Consider the following 19,456-nt stretch of genomic DNA (forward strand, 5'->3'; position numbering starts at 1 on the left):
GTGGGGGTGGGGGTGGGGGAGCTGGGTGTGTGGGGGTGGGGGTGGGGGAGCTGGGTGTGTGGGGGTGGGGGAGCTGGGTATGTGGGTGAGGGTGGGGGAGCTGGGTCCTTCCAGACAACCTCCTTTCTCCTCCCCAGCTGTCCTCGCTCAGCCGGCTCCTTGGCCTCATGAGGCCATCATCTCTCAGGCAGTACCTGGGCTCTGTGCCCTTGCCACCCTCCCAGGAGCAACAGCCAAAGGCTAGTGCCGAGCTGGACCACAAGGTGAGTGAGCACCCAGCACCCGCCTGCCTCTGCCACAGGTAACAGGGAAAGGCAGGGCTGTGCACATTGCATGGCCTGCGGGTCCTTCCAGAACCCCAGGGCCATGCCAGGGCAGACCAACAGGCGGCCTCCCTGTGTTGAGCGGAGGTGCTCAGCGTCTCACCTGTAATTAGTGGTGTTACCCGTGCTGCAGGCGGGGGACGCCCTGTGTGCGGGCATAGGGGCCGAATGTCCGCCCTACCCTGCTGGTGTGCCTTCTGTTGATCTGGGGTTGTCAGTTAGCCTTACAGCACAGTTTAGGGAGGTTGCAGGAGCCGGATGCCAGCGAGGGGATGGGAGCACCTCAGGATAAGCGCAGGTTGTCTAGACGTGCAGGGCATCCCTTCTGCAGGCAGAGTTGGGCCCAGCCTCCCTATGCATTTTCACTATGGGTATCACTGAGGCTGAGTCCTTGGCCTGTCCCCAGTTTTTCCTAATTGACTTTCCAGACATTGCCCGGCTTTCCTGAAAGCCAAGCTCTGATGGGAGTCAGGAGCAACGAGGTGCCCCAGGGCCTGCAGGTTGTGGAGTTTGGAACAGTGAGGCCTATGAGTCCCTGAGTGAATGTCAGAGCAGGGATGGTGTGGTGGGTGTGAGGGCTTCAGAGTGGGCATCCCAGGCCCAGCTTCCTGGGGAACAGGGCTTAAACCTCGGTGCACTCTCCTGCCCCTGGGGACTCGGGGATGAAGAATGGAGATAGGGATCGTCATAATTGGGGAAGGTGGTAATTCCAGAAACGCACTTGGAGGCTGGATGTTGATACAAAAGTCCAACCTTTGGGCGTCACTCTGCAAATCAGATAAATGGATTAATTACTTAATGAACACAAATGAACCAGTAAAGAGATACGCTTATCCCCAGGTGCACGCTCCTCTTCTGAAACGTGGGGAAAGTTGTCTTTCGGTTGTGTCTAGTATTAGTGCATTTATGAGGCTGCTGCCTCCCAGGAGAGCGTGAGCTGTCTGCATGCCCCTTCTCTTGTGCCAAGTATTTCCCCAGAAACGAGCTGGTTATGGGCCGGTTATGGGGCCTCTAGAAGGAGGTGGGGGTCAGCCCTGGGGTGGTCTGTCTGAATAGAAATCAAGGAGGCCTGGGCAGAGGGGGCAAGGAACAAGAAGGCGAGTGGCGAGAGAGAGGAAAGAGGGTCACGTCTGGTCTGGCTAAGTGGAGAGTGCGGCCTGCAGGCACCTTGGGGGCCAGTCCTGGGCCTCACCTAGCAGAGGTGTGGCTCCTGCCCGACTCGCCGTGGTTCAGAGGCTATGTAGGCGGCAGAAGACGTCCTTTCAGCAGCTGGGGAAGAAGGACAGCGAGCAGGCTGAGGATGCCTGTTCTTTAAAGGACAATTCTCACATACCTAAAGCAGGTTTGAAAGCCTCCCCCCGGTCGGCCTCCATACTGGAAATGACGTGTTTGGCCTGAAAGCAGGGAGGCCCTGTGCAGCTCGCAGAGCCCAGAAGGGTGGTGTGCACCGGTTCAGGGCAGTGGAGGGGCAGGCGAGGCCCAGGCAGCTCTCAGAAGGCCTTCACTGCAGCCCGAGACCACCTCAGACCACCTCTGCCGCGCTCCCCTACACCTCTGCCTCTGAGTGAGGGAGCCCCGGGCAGAGGAGGATGCGCGGGCACAGAAGTGTGAAACAGGCCCCTGGGCTGAGTTCTGTCCCTTGGGCTGGGCGATGTTCTGACTGGGAGGGGCCAGGTGGGGCAGGTGACTGGGCTCCACGCCCACCCCGACCGACTGACTCCTCATTAGGCCTCAGCATGTTTCATCTTCAAAGAGGTGAGATGGGCCACTCGGCAGCCAAAAACAGCAGCGGCGGCATCCACCCTGTTTTATAAGGAGTGGTGGTCTGAGCCATGGCTGAGCCTTTCATGCCCACAGCTCAAAGTCTTTGCCTTTTCATTTCCCTTCAGTGCAATGGGGAAACTGAGGCCAGAGTAAGGTTGACCTGAGGCGGCCCAGCCTGGAGGAAGTGCCTGCGTTCCCAGTCTTGGGGCAGCTGAACTGAGCCTCTGCCCTTTGATGCCCACCCATCCCCCAGGCCCTCTCACTCCTGTCTGGGAGATTTCCTGCCCTGTGCGGCTGGGTCACAGCCTTCCTCCAGCCCTGCAAATAAATACTCCTGCCCGGTTTCTTCCCCACCTCCTCTCGCTGCCTCAGGCCTTGGCCCAGCCTTTCCCTCTGGGAAGAGGCTGGGAGAGCTGCTGTTGGTGTCCAGGGCCCAACTTTCTCTCCTCCCTGACACCTTGGGAAGTAGAGTTGTCCCTTTGCTCGCCCTGTGTCCAGCTCGACTGTGAGACAGCCGGCATCTCAGCACCGCGTCCCACGTTTGGCACTGGATGGACAAATGAATGAATCCAGTTTTCATTCCTTTGTCCTTCTCTGAACCCCAGTCTTCCATTCTGTTCTGGCATTCGCTCTCCTGCCCCCATTCTAGAAACCTGCCTCCTGCACGCCACCGGACCAGCCTCTGCTTGGTGGTCCCCTTGTCTTGTAAGGTCTTTGTATCATTAAGTCCACAAGAGCTGATAGCCTGGCCTTCTCCTGCAGGAGGCCCTGGACTAAAAAAGTGTTACCTGCGTGTGGCAGAACCGATCCCAGCACATCGTTTGTAATGATAAGCTAGTGAGGTCCTGCCTGGGAAAGCACCAAGTACTTCAGCAAAGGAAGCCATGAGCTCCTGCTGCAGCTGTGCATGGGGGTCAGGAACTGGAGAGAGTCAGGGGCCACATAGGTGCCTGCCCTGGCCATGTGTCCTGGCTTTGGCCCCAGAGTCTCAGTAGAGCAGGCAGAGCTAATACAGACTATAAGAGCTTCTGTGGGCCGAGTGCGGTGGCTCACGCTTGTAATCCCAGCACTTTGGGAGGCCGAGGCGGGCAGATCACGAGGTCAGGAGATCAGGATCGTCCTGGCTAACACGGTGAAACCCCGTCTCTACTAAAAATACAAAAAATTAGCCGGGCGTTGTTCCAGACGTCTGTAGTCCCAGCTACTCGGGAGGCTGAGGCAGGAGAATGGCCTGAACTGGGGAGGCGGAGCTTGCAGTGAGCCGAGATCGCGCCACTGCACTCCAGCCTGGGCGACAGAGCGAGACTCCGTCTCAAAAAAAAAATAGAAGAGCGTCTGTGGACTATCCCGCTTAGTGAGCTGATAACATTTGTAGCATTTTGAAGAGCTTCTGGATAAAAACAAAGCCGAGCCCCTTTGGGTTATCTGTGGCCGTGTGCGTGCCTGGTTGAGCTGCGCTTTATTCCCAGAGAAGAATGAACGTCTGGTTCGGAATGATGCTTGGGGGTCTGGTGCAGCCACGTGAGAGGCACAGACAGAGGTGGCAGAGGGTGTTTTCCTGTAGGAGAGTTAACACAGGAGCGTTTAATACTCAGAGTTGGCCTCTAAGTGCTCCCTTTGGCCCATGGATACTGATTTGCCCTGACTGCCTTCCCAGGCAATCAAGGGAGACTGTCCTTCTGGCCGCAGGCGGAAAAATACTGCATAACTTGACTCAGTTTGCTACTGTCTCTCCAAACTACCACCTGAGCCCACCAACCCAGAACCAGGGTCTTCTTGGGGCAGTTTATTTCCTTGTAGTTGACTTATATGAACCATATCTGGCCAGGTGTTGTCTGGTGTGTTCTGTCCAGCCTCAGGGCTCAGGGTCATGAAGGTCATAGCCTATTCACTCTTTTTTTTTTTTTTGAAACAAGGCCTGTCTCATTCTGTTGCTCAGGCTGGAATGCAGTGGCACCATCAGGGCTCACAGCAGCCTCGCCTTCTCAGGCTCAGTAGATCCTCCCACCTCAGCCTCCCAAGTAACTGGGACAGGCATGTGCTACCACACCGGGCTAATTATTTATTTATTTATATTGACTGATTGATTGAGATAGAGTCTCACTCTGTCGCCTAGGCTGGCGGGCAGTGACCAGATCTCGGCTCATGGCAACCTCCACCTTCCAGGTTCAAGCGATTCTCCTGCCTGAGACTCCCAAGTAGCTGGGATTACAGGCACCTGCCACCATGCCCAGCTAATTTTTGTATTTTTAGTAGAGATGAGATTTTACCATGTTTGCCAGGGTGGTCTCGAACTCCTGACCTCAGGTGATCTGCCCACCTCAGCCTCCCAAAGTGCTAGCATTACAGGCGTGAGCCACCATGCCCAGCCCATTTTTTATTTTTCTATTTTTATTATTTTATTTTATTTTATTTTTTTTTTTGAGACAGAGTCTCGCTCTGTTGCCCTGGCTGGAGTACAGTGGTGTGATCTCGGCTCACTGCAAGCTCCGCCTCCTGGGTTCACAACATTCTCCTGCCTCAGCCTCCTGAGTAGCTGGGACTACAGGCGCCCACCACCACGCCCAGCTAATTTTTTTGTATTTTTAGTAGAGACGGGGTTTCACTGTGTTAGCCAGGATGGTCTCAATCTCCTGACCTTGTTATCCGCCCGCCTCCGCCTCCCAAAGTGCTGGGATTAAAGGCGTGAGCCACCGCACCCGGCCCATTTTTTATTTTTTTTATAGAGACGGAGTTTCGCCACGTTGCTCAGGCTGGTCTCAAACTCCTGAGCTCAAGCAATCCTCCCACCTCAGCCTCCCAAAGTGCTGGGATTACAGGCGTGAGCCATCTCAATGGGCCCCGATTCACTACCATCAAGATTATTGATATTTTGGCTGTGTCAAAACCTGCTATTGCATATTATACTCTTCCTTACCACACTTACTTACTGTTTCTTGCTTTTCTTTTTGCTCTACTGATGCTCTATTTATTTATTTATTTATTATTTAGAGAGAGAGGCTCGCTCTGTCACCCAGGCTGGAGTGCGATGGTGCGATCTTGGTTCACTGCAACCTCCACCTCCCAGGTTCCAGCGATCCTCCCGCCTCAGCTTTCCAAGTAGCTGGGATTACAGATGCCCACCATCATGCTCAGCTAATTTTTGTATTTTTAGTAGAGACGGGGTTTCACCATATTGGCCAGGCTGGTCTCAAAACTCCTGACCTCAGGTGATCCGCCTGCCTCGGCCTCCCACTGTGCTGGGATGACAGGCGTGAGTCACCGTGCCCGGCCTACTGATGTTCTATTGATGAAGTTTTTTAATTCTGTTTTTCCCCTTAGGGATTTGGGAGGTATCCAGTACCAGGATCTTTATGGTGGGATGGAAGTTTCTCCCTGGTTGGTTAAATTTGGGGGCTGTGAAGTTGTTAAGTATTTTTCGTTGTATGGAAAGAAAACTAAGGACCACAGAAGGGGAAGGTCCCAGAGCTGGGGCAGAGTTGAGTCACCAGGAACCTGGTCCCCATCTCCCCATCTGCCCCCTGAGCATGTCCTCCTCCCAGCGAGATGATGTCCTCAATGGATAACAGCTAAGGGGCAATCTGTAGGTTCTGCTCCTGTGATGGTCCCTGCGGAGGGCACCACCCAGGTCAAGGCCCCCGACCGAGTGCAAGTGGCTCTAGTGAGCTTCCTCGAGGTGCACACCACTCACGGTCCCCAGCTCCTGCTCCTGAGGCCTGGCGGTGTGTGGTGGTTTGTTTACTGGACAAGTGCATTGGTACAGAACGGAGTTGTTGGCGGGGGGCGGGCGCACGGGTGTGCCCCAGGGGTTGGGTGATGCTCTGGGATAGACTGAGCCCCGCTGTGCCAACTCCACTGCACTCAGGCTCATTCTGAGTAGCTCTGTTTGTGTTCTGCAGAGGGCGGAGCCTCTGCTGTGTGTTTGTGCATAAGTGCGTGCTGTGCACATCTCCTGTATATCCTTGTGGTGTGGCGCGTGTGTTGATCGAGTTGGGAAACAAGTTTTACTGCTTCGCTCCTGGTGCTGCAACTGCAGTTGTCTGTCCCTGTGCTGGGTGACCCTGCCAAGAGCCGCCTCAATGGGAGGTTGTGGTGGAGAAAGGCCTGGCTTTCGCTGCAGGGCTGGGCAGGCAGGGAGGGGGCCCCTGCCCTCTGGCAGCTGTGTGCCTGCCTCTGCCCTCTCTTGCTGGCACACTCAACTCCAGCAATGGGACATGTGTTCCCGTGGCACAGGCCACTGACCCTCTGTCCCCCTGAAAGGCAGATGGACGCTCTTTCCCCATTCCCCCCGTGCGCTCTGCCTTCCCACCTGGAAGTGTCTGTCTCTTCCTCACTGCCCCGCTGGGCTGGGGACCTTGGTTAGGCCAAGGTCAGGAGGGTTGGGAGGAAACCGACTGGTTTTGAGGAACAGAAAATGGATATTCAGAACTTGTGAGTTCCTCTCCTGTCTAATCTGTGGTTGGTTCTGTCTTACTTCCTCCAAAGTTCAGAACATCAGACATTTTTAAAAATAAACCTCAAAGAGATGGCCTCTGGGAAGCTGACCCTCCAGGAGAGGGGGACCTCGACAGATCTGGGGACAGGCCAGTACCTCTGGGCATCCCAAGGCCAGGCAGGGCCCAGGCTCAGGCCAGCTTTGTTTGGGTCCCAGAAATCCTGGTTTCTTTACAAGTGTATGAGCAGGCTTGAAGTGACAGAGTTAAGCTGCGGAGGCAGGCTTGCATTCTTCAGCCAGCTTTTGCTCAGGGCCTTGGCAGCACCGGGGCCTGCTCCCTGGCCCACCCCACCCAGGCCCCGTCCTCCTGGAGACCCTTCGAGGCCTCTCTCCCTAGACAAGTGACTCATCAGCTTCCAGCCTAACACTCTACCTGGGTCTCCTCATCCTTTAACTCTTCCTGGACAACCCTGTGGATTATCTTCCTCTCGTTCTAACTTAGGAAGATAGACTCTAGTGCCTGCCACATCGTATGAAACTGCCAGCCAGAGCCCCCACCAGCTGGCCCAGTGCGCGGCTTCGCTGCCGCACATTACGTGGGACGTTTGAATCCAAGCAGTGATGGTCTCCCAGAAACGCTCTGTTCTCAGCACCGTGTCTTTGCTGCTGCTGTCCCTCCTTCCTGCGGAGCCCGGACTCTCTCTCCTGTCCTTGGATTGCTGCGGGCGTGGCTCAAGCCGTGGCTGGTTTACATGTTGCTTCACAGACTTGAACGGCTACCTTTTAGGGTCAACCCAGAGTCTCACCTCAACCACAGCCCCCATGGCTCCCCCTGAAATGCCTCACCCTGTCCAGGTACAGTGGCTCATGCCTGTAATTTCAGTGCTTTCAGAGGCTGAGGCAGGAGGATCATCGGAAGCTAGGCGTTCATAGACCACCCTGCACAACATAGCAAGACCCTATCTCTGCAAAAGTTTTTTTTTTTAAATGAGCCAGGTGGCTGGGCGCGGTGGCTCCTGCCTGTAATCCCAGCACTTTGGGAGGCCGAGGCAGGCGGATCACCTGAGGTCAGGAGTTTGAGACCAGCCTCAACATGGAGGAACCCCATCTCTACTAAAAATACAAAATTAGCTGGGCATGGTGCATGCCTGTAATCCCAGCTACCTGGGAGGCTGAGGCAGGAGAATTGCTTGAACCTGGGAGGCAGAGGTTGCAGTGAGCCGAGATCGCGCCATTGCACTCCAGCCTGGGTAACGAGAGCAAAACTCCATCTCAAAAAAAAAAAAAAAAAAAGCCAGGTGTGGTGTTAACAGGGCATAATGGCACATGCCTATGGTCCTAGCTACTCGGGAGGATGGCTTGAGCCCAGGAGTTTGAGGCTGCAGTGTTTGAGGCTCCCAGCTGTGTAGCGAAGAGGGCCAGGCACAGTGGGGACGGTCCCTGACACGCCATCCTCAGTCTGCAGGAACAGCTGCCAGGATGACCACAGCCTTCTCAAGTGCTCTCCACGCACCACCTTTTCTGTCCCTTCTTCCCTGTCTTTGCCAGGACTTTTTAGTGACGGAAACACAAACACAAATCCTGGAAAGCCCTGGGACAGTTCATCAGGCTTAGAGGGACCTGAACAGTGTCAGAAACCCTCCGTGTCACACCCTCCTCCTCCAGGCTCTGCCCCTTGGCGCCTTCCCAGGCAGGCCCTCCCCTCCTCCAGGCTCAACAGCCTTGTCTCAGCAGCCCTAGGCAAGTGACTCATCAGCTTCGAACCTGACACTCTACCTGGGTCTCCATCCTTTAACTCTTCCTGGACGAGAAAGAGCTCCCGCCCTCGAACCGTAACCAGAGTGGCGCCTCATTGGCTTGGTTCGGGTCCAGTGCCCATCTCTAAGCCAGTCACGTTGGCAAGCTCCCATACAGTGAACGGCCAGCCTGGGACTCACGTCCACCCCTCGAGTCAGAGCTGGAGTCGCCACCATGGAACAGTTTGGTCTGAGCGTAGGGGACAGGAGGCTGGGACACTCTTACAAAGGAAGGGAAAAGACAGGACCCCTGGACGTTTACAGCATCCCTGTGGTTCAGTCACGGGCAGTGGCCTCGTGCTCTGGTGTTGCTGGGAAGGATGAGGAGGGCAGTCCCAGGCTCTGGCCAGACGTGCCAACGCCCCGGAGACAATTCAGTAAGTGAAAAAGCGAAAGACAAGAAGGGGAAGCCATGGGAAAACCATTGCTCTGTCAGGGTGGTTATGCAATGTCTTGGCTGGTGTCAGTGACCCCCTCCTGCACCCTACGCGCTTACACGCACACTGACATGTATGCATTGATGTGCACGTGTACAGGCGTGAACTCGTACACATAGGCACCGAGAATCTTGTCCGTCTCTGGGCAGTCTGCAGAGCTAGGTTTTCTGGTCCAGATCTCCCTGGTGTAAAGGTCTCTGGTCCCAGCTGGAGGAGCAGGAAGACCCCGCCAGTCCCTGCCTGTCGTCTCCCTGACCCCCACCAGCAGGAAGCCAGAGAGGAAGGTGGACTGGGTGGGAGCCTCCGACCTCCAGCTAGGACTTGCCTCCAGTGCCTTGGCTCCTGCCACCAGCCTCTGATGGAGGAATGGGGAGATGCTCTGAGATAACCTCCCCACCGCAGTCTGCAGGAATCCGGAGCGCTCAGCGTTCCATCTCTTTCCCTCCCCAGCCCCATGCACTGTGGCCTCCACATTCCCTCCCTGTCCTCAGTAGCACGAGCAGGAGCCAGGGACGCTCAGGCCCCAGGCCCCAGCTAGGGATAGAACTTAAGAGATCCCCGCTGTGAAGGCTCTTGGATCTCTGAACTCACTCTCCGGGAAGCCAGAGGTGCAGGCGAGAGCTCCTGTTCTGAGGGCGTGGAGGGTGTGGGCACGTGCTGGGCCCCGCGTCCTCTGCAGCCTGGAAAGAGACACCCACCTCTCTGCCCAGCAGCGCCCGAAAGCAAACTCCATTCAGTGGCCATTCACTGCAGCAGAGCTGGAAGTCCTGCCTGCTGAGCTGCTGCCAGCCCATCTCCCGTCACACTAAATGGTCCTCATCCCTGCTCCGCGTTTGGGGACCGTGTTTGGGTCACCCCCCCCCCCATGCCCTAGCAGGCACTTTCACTGACAGAATTGGGTGTCTTGCCTGGCAGGCCCCACCGGTGACGTCTGCTCTCTGGCCTCTTGACCCTGTGTCTTCTGTGACCCTAGGTTAGAAAGAGGTCTTAGGTCACCGCCTCATTTCCTAGCGGTCGGTCATATGTCTTCATTTCTTCCTCGCTAGGACTTATGACCGGCGACCTGTCCTGGTCAGAGTCACTTCCCAGGTCGGCTTGCCTTTGGGAACAGAGCTTTCGATACCGCCCTCTGCTTCCTCCTTTAGCGTCTGTCAAAGCCAAAGGTCAGGGGGTGCAACCTTGGAGCGGAAGCTGCCTGGGCAAGGGGAAGAGGTTGTACGGTTTGCTCATGGGACAGGGAAGACATGGCAGCCTCGTCCTGGTGGCCAGTGCCACCCTGCAGGGTCTCAGAAGGCATGTACCTAGAAAAATGCATCCCCTTTTGCCTGGTGTCCTAATGGACACACCAGTCGCCTAAGCTCTGGCGCTCTCCTCAGACTGAGGCTCTTGGCCTGGGGCCTGAGTAGCCCTGCGTCGGATTCCTCATGATTCATTGTTGTTGTGCCCAACCTGTGTGGATACCTAGACTGTGCCCCGGGGGCCCAGGCTGCAAAGGGCACTCCTCCTCCACCCTGGGGGAAAGCCTCAGCCTCGCCCCGTCCTCCCAGTAGGAGGCCCGTGGACCCTTGCTGTCTCCCAAGGGGGATGTCCACAGTGTGAATCCTCTTTAGAGACCCACCACCACCCACGCGCACGGGGGGAGCTCGTCCTGCTGAAGGCTGAGAGCCCAGACACCTGCTCTTGGGCCAGCCCTGCCCCTCCTGGACACAGGGTCATGATCATCAGGGAACCTCCCCACGCCGCTGTTTCCACGTCCGCTGAAGGCGGGGTCCCAGGCCCTCTCTGCGTGCCCTACTGGATCAGGGTGCCGTGAAGTGGTACTATATAGGCTTGAATTGAACAGAAAAGGGGAAAAAAGGATTGTGACCCAGCCCCAGCCTCGGGTCTGAAAGGGCCCAGGGTAGACCAGCGCAGCTTCAGCCTTTCCCAGACTCCGTTGGCTCTAGAGTCGATCTTCAGTCCGTGTGCTTGCACCTAAGTCCTGAGAGGACTCGTGTGGCAATGGTGACACCTAAGGCAGAATACTTCTCCTGGGCTGGGCTGGACTTCTAGGCTCTTGAGATTGGGCTGAGAGCAGCCCAGCCAGGCTAGGATTAATGCATGTTCCCAGGCTGCCACCACCCAGGGTCCATGAGCATGGAAAGGAGAAAGCAAGGGGACCCCAGGCCGGAATCCCAGCGCCAGCAGACATCAGGGCCAGCTTCCTGAGTGAGAGGCAGGGACACCTGGGGGTGAGCCTCTGGGCCTCAGCAGCCTGGCTGGGAGAGCCGTGCCCTCTGGGTCCATCTTTGTCCTTCCCAGCAGGTGTTTCTGGGTCAGCCTTGGTTCTCCCCGTAACACACACACACTAACTGCCCCAGAGCCTGGTTGGACCTGGTCCCTCAGGGTCCTCCTGCCAGAAGCAGGTCTGCCTTCCCCACCCGGTCTGGCAGCCTCCAGGAGAGGGCTGGATTTGAAGGCTTGTCCAGGGTTAAGACTGGATTCTTGGTCATGACCTGAGCGGGGAGAAAGGTTATATGCTCTGGCCAGAGCGAGTGGCTTCCTGGGAGAGCCTCTCCGTCCTCCTTTCCTGGCCTCCTTCAGCGTAAATAGCCCAGGCCACAGCCCGCTCCCTTGGCGTTGGCTGGAGGGGAATTTCCTAAAGGATGAAGTTCCTGGGAAATGTCCACCCTTTTTCCCTCTTGCCTGTGACAAAAGCACTGCTCATCGCTCCTATCTGACTTAGGAGTCTTGGCTGGGGGAGCCTGGGGTCAGAACTAGCTGGACCAGAACATGGAGATGCTGACCTCCCTTCCTCTGGTGACAGTCCCAGTCTGCTGTCTGCCGTCACTCAGCCTTGTCATTCCTTCCCCAGGGGGAGGGCACGGCCCCCTTGAAGGCTCTAGAGTCAGGAGTGAGGCATTCCTGCGTGGAACTTCTGAGAAGAGCCAGCCCACCAGACTCCGGGGAAGACCCAGAACACGGGAGCTGGGCCCTTGCTGGCAGCGGTGGCAGGGATAGGCCGGGCTTTTCTTGTCAGTACTGGGTCCAGGCATGCCCTCAGACTCTGCCTTTCCCCATGATGTTGACTGAGGTTTCCGGGGTTCCATTTCCCATCAGGGCTTCACAGCCTGACTGACGTGCCGTGGGGCAGGAGCTGGGTCCCATCTTCAGACAAGGTCCTAAGGCCTGGACAAGTGTAGCCCCCAGCACCCAAGGAGGGCTAACCCTGAGGCCACAATGAAGTCCCCACCGCACCAAGCAGTTCTAAGAGACCTGGAAAGGCCTCCCTCTGGCATATAGAAGGGCCACCTTGTGCTCCCAGAGGGAGAGGAAGCAGGTAAGGCAGGGATTGCAGCCTTGACTCAGCCTCTCTCTCCTGCCTGGTGGAAGGGAAGAGGAACCGTGCCTCTAGTGCCAGCCAGGACAGGAGCAGGCTTGCTAAGTTCAGGAATTGGTCACACTGCGAAGGAAGCAGGAAACTCAGCGCTCACACCTGGCCCTTCTTGTCTTGCTGGGAAGGGCCCCCTCACTCGGGCGCACCCCTGCCTGCCCTGCACCCCTCCCGTGCCTGCCCCTGCTGGGTGGGAGGGAAGGGGAACTCAGGGAGCCAGCAGTGCATCACCAGCAAGCCAGCTGGGCTGGGCGACTCGGGTGTCCACAGCCGCTGGCGGTTTAGATGGGGAGACTCGGGGTCTGCCTGCTCCCGGCCACAGAGTCCCCAGTTTCCGCTGAGCTTTTGTTCCTCTGACCTTCACACAGAGAGAGGGGCCTCGTGGGAGGATGGGGACACCACGCCCGTTGTCTGGACAGGATCAGACTCTCTCTTACCTCTTTGCAACTCTGAGACCAAGAGTCCTGGGGAAATGCAGGGAGGAGATGGAAGTGTTGGCACTTCCTATGCCAGTAGTGAAGGCTGCTTTTCCAAATCCCTACTGGGAACCCAGCTTCAGTCAGGCCCCCGGAAATGTTCCAAGGGAGGGCATCTGCACAGCCACCAAGCTTCTTAAATTGGGTCAACGTCTTCCTTACAGGAAGCACCCTCAAATGCAAGGAGGACGCGCACCCAGCCTCCAGGCAGTGCGGCAGGTTTCGTGGTTTCCCTTTGGAAAACACAGCTGATAAAATGTGGTTCACAGGGCTTTTCTCCAGGACTGCCATTTCTTACTCACTGTCCACCCAAACACTGGGAATCGTTTTCCTGGGATTCCCCTCCCCCTCCCTGCCCCCTGCAGATTCAATTATGGGAATCAGCATCAGAAACAAGTTGTGAAACCAGTAACTCTCCACTGCCTGGGGTCAGTCCACTGACGGATTTTTCCTCCCTGATACTCCTCCAGGGCATTCGTCGGATCTCAGACCCTCCCCACGACGACTCTTAGGAGGGGAAGCTCTGCAGCCGGGCCCCCTCCATACAGGGAGACTCCCCTGAGAGCCCATGGGTGGAGCGGGCCACTGAGCTGCGCCACCCAGGGCTGGGAGTATTTACAACTGAAAGGTCCGAGAGAGACAGGCCCCCTTTCGCCCCTCCCAGGCCCACACAGTCTCCCCTGCAGACCCCAGGGTGCCTTCCGCAGCCATTCTCAGTGATGTCCCTGATAACCCTTGGATGTTTTCTTCGGCATCCCCTGCCACCTCTCATCATTCGCTTGCCCTCTTAAAGACGGGCCTCAACTTTTTTTTTTTTTTTTTTTTTTGAGACCAGTTTTTGCTCTGTTGCCCAGGCTGGAGTGCAGTAGCACAATTAGAGCTCACTACAGCCTCAACCTCCCAGGCTCAAGTCATCCGCCTGCCTCAGCCTCCCAAGTAGCTGGGACTACAGGTGACCATGCTGGATAACTTTTTGGTTTTTTGTAGAAACGGGGTCTCGCTGTGTTGCCCAGGCTGGTCTCCAACTCCTGCGCCACAGCTTCCCAGAGTGCTGGGATTACGGGCATGAACCACCTCACCCAGCCTGGGTCTCAGCTTCTTTTCATGGCCAAGTCCCGCTCCCAGGCCTCACGCCCACCCCAAACCCAGTTAGGTTCAGTCAATTACAGTTGGCAGTATCTTGTTAAAAAAAGTTTTAAAGCAACTTTCATTGTATTCTCACTGTATGAGTATACACGTTGTAGAGAAATAATCTTGAAAAAGGAAAGATAAGGATACCCTGTAATCCTTTCTCCCAGAGGGAGCTCATTCTCCTACTGCCTAGTGCATTCCAGCACACCAGTGTGGCCACATTCTCTCACCTGCCTCCCCCAGGCACCCCCTGTCCTTACAACTCTGCCCCCAGGTCACCCTGACTCCCTTGCACCTGTGCCGGCCTCTGGTTCTGGAACCGCCCTCAGGGTCTGTCATCAGCCCTCCTCTGCCTGCACAGGGCCATCTTTGCCTCAACTCCTACTGTTCCTTTGAGGCTCACTGTAGCTTAGCCACTTCCTGGAGCCTCTGAGTTGTGCTCCCCATACTCCCAAACCCCTGGAAGGGCCCTTTCTCCTTTTGGTCAGTGCAGAAGCAGAGAGACGTTATTTCTTGACCAAATGGTTGCCCTGCTGAAGTAACTTTCTCCCTCTAATGCCTGAGTGTCTCACGCGCCGTGTCTCAGTCAAGGTATAGTGTCCGGCACGCAGGCCCAAACTGGCTTTCTGACAAGGGGCAGTGAGCTGTTGCAGGACTGCGAAGGCTGGACAGAGTCCCAAAGGCAAGCCCAGGTGGGAGGGAAGGGGGGGGAGCTCAGGGAGCCGGCGGTGCATCACCAGCAGGCCAGCCGGGCCGGGCGACTGGGGCACCCACAGGCTCCTACAGGGGCCCGGCAGGTAGAGGGAGCTAGGCTTCACAGAGGTTGGGTCTTCCCCACCCCACGGCAGCTCTCCTGGAGGCATGCCTCAGTTTCCCCCACCGTGTCTTCTCTGCGTGCCGTGTGCAGGGCCACATGGTCAGCCTGTGGAGTCAGACCGCCCGTGGGCCTTCACGGTTGTGTTGAAGAACAGGCTGGGTCCTAGGCAGGGTGGGTGCTGCTGGTGGGAGCCTCAGGTGGCCTTTGACCTCAGGATTTTACACTGGTATTTGGTTTTTATTTTTTCTTTTGAGACGGAGTCTCGCTCTGTCACCCAGGCTGGAGCGCAGTGGTGCGATCTCGGCTCACTGCAAGCTCCGCCTCCCGGGTTCCCGCCATTCTCCTGCCTCAGCCTGCAGAGCAGCTGGGACTACAGGCGCCCGCCACCTCGCCCGGCTACCTCCTTGGCCTCCCAAAGTGCTGGGATTACAGGTGTGAGCCACTGTGCCTGGCCGGTATTTGGGTTTAAGAAGTCAGTTGATGGCACCAAATCTGATGCCCTGAGAAGTGGTCTGGCTTCTGCCCTGAGGAGACTCCTGGGCCTGTGCAAAGAAGCTGTAGCCATTGCTGAGGCACTGCCTGGCGCCCTGGGAGGGCAGGGTGATAAGGTCAGGGGAAGCCGGGGCACAGGGGCCATGGGTTGGTTCTGAGCTCCAGCCCATTGTCACCTGCCGGCATCTCTAGAGCCCACCTCTCCCACCCCTGCTTGTCCGCAGGGCTGGTCATTTGCCACCTCCTGATCCTAGACATGAAGAGAGAGCTGAGAGGACAAGGCAGCGGGGCCTCTGAGTGGAGGGCGCACCTGCGGGCAGTGACTGGGACTCCAGAGCAGGCCGCGTCCCTCCTGGAGCCTCACACCCTGGGACACTCCCCGTGACTTGGTTTCTCTAAACGGCAAGCACGTAGCCCATAAGCGAATGGGCACCAAGAGAGTCCGGGGGTGCCTCAAGATCAAGTTGTTCTCGGGCCAGATGGAGCAGGCCTGCGTCCTGTTTTCACTGCTTGAGAGTGTGCAGTTGGCAGGAATGAGGATGGAGGCGAGGTGTGCAGACGCTCAGCCAGAACCATCGGCTCCCGTCTCTCCACCTGCCTCCTTGGGTCAGCAAGGAGACTGTCCAGGCAGGCTACACCCGTGTTGATGCAGGTGGCATTCTGCCAAGGGGTAAGCCGAGTCCAGGAGCCATGCGCCACATCCCCCCAGAGTGGGCTCCCTTTGCTGTTTGCACAGAGGCACCCTGGCCTCAGTACCTACGGGTAAGGGTGGCCCGGGGAACAGAGACTGCGGAGGTCAGAGTGGATAGGCTCCTCTCAGAAGGTGTCCTCTGTTGTCCCGGCACAAGGCTGGGGAACAGTGTGTGTTTCTGGATGGCTGACTCCATTTTCTAGAGGAAGGGAGGTTGGCACCTCATCAGAGGGCAGGCTGGGAGAGCCTGCCAGGGAGTCACAGCTTCGAGTGAGTGCGGGCCCAGAGCCTGGCTCACCCAGGCCGCCTTGAAGATGCCTCCCTGGAAACTGTCGCTGAATGCCTGGGGGTGGAGTGAGCCCCGCCCTGGCCTGCCGTGCTGCCCTGGCGGAGTTAGAGAAGCAGCTCCCCCTGTGCTCTCCCTCCAGGCCTGCTACCTGTGCCACAGCCTTCTGACGCTGGCCGGGGTGGTCGTCAGCTGCCGGGACGTCACTCCAGACCAGTGGGTGAGTCTCCCAAGGGCCGGGGTTGGGGTGGGGGTGCCCAGCTGTGTCTTCTCCCCCAAGCAGCGTGGGGTTGACTGGGATGGCGCCCAGCCCACTGTTAGGAACTGCAGAGAGCAGGAGGCTGAGAGAGAAGCCAGCCCGGGACAGCCAGGGCCTCTTCCTCCCGACAGTGCCCCACCAGCCGAGCCATTCCCAAGGGACACTGACCAGCGCCCTAGCAGTTGTGCTGGCCCCGTCCTCCTTTTCCTGCTCAGCTTCTGAACAGTCACTCAAATGTGCCCCTTCCTTTGTCTGAATTTGTTCTCCTCCTGCCCTGCTTTGGATGTGCCTGGCTCGTGCTACACTCGCCTCTCGGCCTCCCTCCGCCTCCGCAGGGCGAGCTGCAGCTGCTGTGCATGCAGTTGGATCGCCACATCAGCGCACAGATCCGGGAGAGCCCCCAGGCCACGCACCACACCATGCTCAAGGACCTGGCTACCCAGACCTACATCCGCTGGCAGGAGCTTCTGACCCACTGCCAGCCCCAGGTGGTGCCCCCCCAGCCCCCAGACCTGGGAGGGGCGGGAAGTGGTCAGGCAGGGCTGGCCAGAGCCACCAGCGCAGCCACCCTCGCTGCAGCTGCTGAGCTCCTGGCAGGGACGTGGGTGGAGCGGGCATGTGGGGGAAGGGTGGGGACGCTTGAGGGGCCTTCATCATTCTTATCAAGAATCCAGTGCCAAAGGCCAGGCATAGTGGCTCACGCCTGTAACCCCAGCACTTTGGGAGACCGAGGTGGGAGGATCACAAGGTCAGGAGACCAGCCTGGCCAACATGGTGAAACCCGTCTCTACCAAATATACAAAAAATTAGCCGGGCATGGTGGCGGGCGCCTGTAATCCCAGCTACTCTGGAGGTTGAGGCAGGAGAAATCGCTTGAACCCAGGAGGCAGAGGTTGCAGTGAGCCCAGATTGCGCCATTGCACCCCAGCCTGGGCGACAGGGCGAGACTCCATCTCAAAAAAAAAAAAAAGAATCCAGTGCCCAGAGTAGGTGCGGAGGGAAGGGGACACAGAGAAGCACAGTTCTCAGGAAATGCAAAGGAAAGTTGTCCTGGAGAGGGAAAAGTCTGGACCAGAGTGCCAGTCTGTCACGAGCAGTGCCAGGAAGGGGCCCCAGCTGTTTACCGTCTGCCCACTTGTGCTGTGGGCCTGAGGCTGGCCTCCTGCTGTGTTAGGAGGAAGGCTCCCAGGCTGCCTGGGTCCTCTCCACTATACCCCCTACCCCCGCCGAGTCTTCTCAGAGCTTGTAGGTGTGATATTCACAGCTAGTGTTTCTTGAATGAAGATCTGTTTCTATAAGAACCCACACAACCCCCATGAGGCAGGTGTTACCAGGAGCCCATTTTACAGAGGAGCAGACTAACCAGAGGCCCTGAGAGGCTCGATGGCTTACCCCCATGACGCAGGCAGCTTGTGTGAATGTCAGAATCAGGGCATGAGCCAGCCTGACTCCCAAGCCTCCGACCTAACCAACTTCAGCCCCTGTGCTGGTGCCCTCCCTTCCAGCCCCATCTCTCCAAGCAGCACCCTGCTGGGCCGGCTCGGGGTCTCCCTGCCTGAGCCCCCAGCCCTCTGTGGAGGGGCACAGGACCTGTGAGAACCACCTCCCACCCCACCACCAGTGCCCCTCCACTCCTAGCCTGCCTCCTCTTGACTCCTCTCCCGTCCTTACACCATAACCTCTGACTTAGGGCTGACATGTGGGCCACAGCCTGTGGTTTGGGTCTCAGATTTCACCAAGTCTCTGAGAAGGCTAGAGAACAAACCTCACCCTCACGCCCCAAGGAACTAGATCTCACCAGCCTCTGGTGGGAGCAGCGTGCTTGTCACGAGAAGAAGGAAAAGTGATTCAGGGCCTGGCAGGGGGGCCCTGGCAGACCACTTGTACAGTCACGTAGCCTGATGACCGCTGTGTCCTCGCCAGCACTGTGAACCCAGGCATCCTGCTCACTCGGTCCCTGGCATGAGCCTGCAACGGGTGCTGAATGGACACCGCCAGCCCGGGGAGCTGCAGGGCCTGCAGGGCAGTGGGCGACACCTGGGCCCAGGCCCTCACAGCCTGCTTTTCTCCTCGCCGCAGGCCCAGTACTTCAGCCCCTGGAAAGACATCTAAAAGAGCAGGGTCAGGGCAGCCCAGGGCTCCTGGCTCCAGCAGGAAGTGAACAGGCTCAGGGAACTGGAGGAAGCGAAGCATCAAGGCCAGAGGCGGCCACATGCTGACCAGCCTGATGAAGCAAGAGCCTGCCTCTGCCACCGCCCTGACCCCCTCTCCTCTCAGCAAGGGATGGGCTTCTCTGCCTCGCCCACCCTCAGCCCTCCTCCCAGCCATCTCCTCTTCCCTAAGGCCTCTGTCTCCATAGCTCTGGTTTCCCTGGGCCTCCGTCCTCCCCACCCTCCTTCCTCTCTCTCCCTGTCACCAATGTGAGGTTTCTTTGTGCACATTAAAGTCTTTCAGCATCAGTGGTTTAGAACACTTCCTTCAGTCCCTGTCCCGAGGGCTCATGCCAGCGTCCAGTCTCCTGATGCTCCTGCCTGTGTTTCGCTGGGTTCTCAGCTCCACAGTTACGGCCCAGGCCCCGCCTGTAGCAGAGGGCTGTCTGCAAGTCCCCGGGGAGGGGCAGTGCTCCCCACAGCCCACTGTGGCCCAAGAGCTGTCCGAAACCCAGGAACGGGACGTTTGTTTGGACCCAGTGTGGGACCACTCCCCATTCCCCGCCCCTGCTGAGGAGGTGGCACAGAGCGAAATGTGGATCAGGGCTGTAATTACACTTAATTCCATTTAGTGCTGAGCTCTGAAATCAACTCCCCAGCCTCAGGAGTGGGGGCGGTTCAGAAGCCACTTCCAGATGCTGCTTTTGCTTTTCCTCTGACTTGCCCCAGATGAGTTCATGGGACCTGATCCCTGCTAGGGTCCTAGGTAGTTTTGACCTGAACGCCTGGAGGAGTGAGTGGCCCTCTGAGCTCCAGGATACTGCTGGAGATCTGTTTTGCACACTCCTCCAACCCTGAGAATCCATGTTTAGTCCCTGGCCCCTCCTGACCCTTCCTGGGTTTGGATGGGGTTTTGCACAAAAGGTAGCTAGGCAGTCGCAGAGGACTGCCCCTGCCACACTGGACTGTGTCCACTCCGCAACTCAACCCTGGCTGTCCGCCGGCTCCCACGGCGGCTGCGCACAA

The 19,456-nt window shown here is 57.6% G+C and overlaps 1 protein-coding gene across 1 annotated transcript in view; it reads left to right on the plus strand.

The window, feature by feature from the left end:
• The window catches only part of FAM178B (family with sequence similarity 178 member B), a 116,172-nt gene extending 97,433 nt beyond the window's left edge, over nucleotides 1-18,739 (plus strand). Inside the window, exons 14-17 of the mRNA XM_025353503.1 lie at nucleotides 138-263; nucleotides 16,164-16,241; nucleotides 16,616-16,768; nucleotides 18,360-18,739. Of these exons, the coding sequence (XP_025209288.1) occupies nucleotides 138-263; nucleotides 16,164-16,241; nucleotides 16,616-16,768; nucleotides 18,360-18,392 (390 nt within the window). The 3' untranslated portion in view covers nucleotides 18,393-18,739. The remainder of the gene's footprint in view (nucleotides 1-137; nucleotides 264-16,163; nucleotides 16,242-16,615; nucleotides 16,769-18,359) is intronic.
• Nucleotides 18,740-19,456: the final 717 nt, after the last annotated feature.

The sequence above is a fragment of the Theropithecus gelada genome, chromosome 13, assembly GCF_003255815.1.
Source record: "Theropithecus gelada isolate Dixy chromosome 13, Tgel_1.0, whole genome shotgun sequence".
Classification (NCBI taxonomy): domain Eukaryota; kingdom Metazoa; phylum Chordata; class Mammalia; order Primates; family Cercopithecidae; genus Theropithecus; species Theropithecus gelada.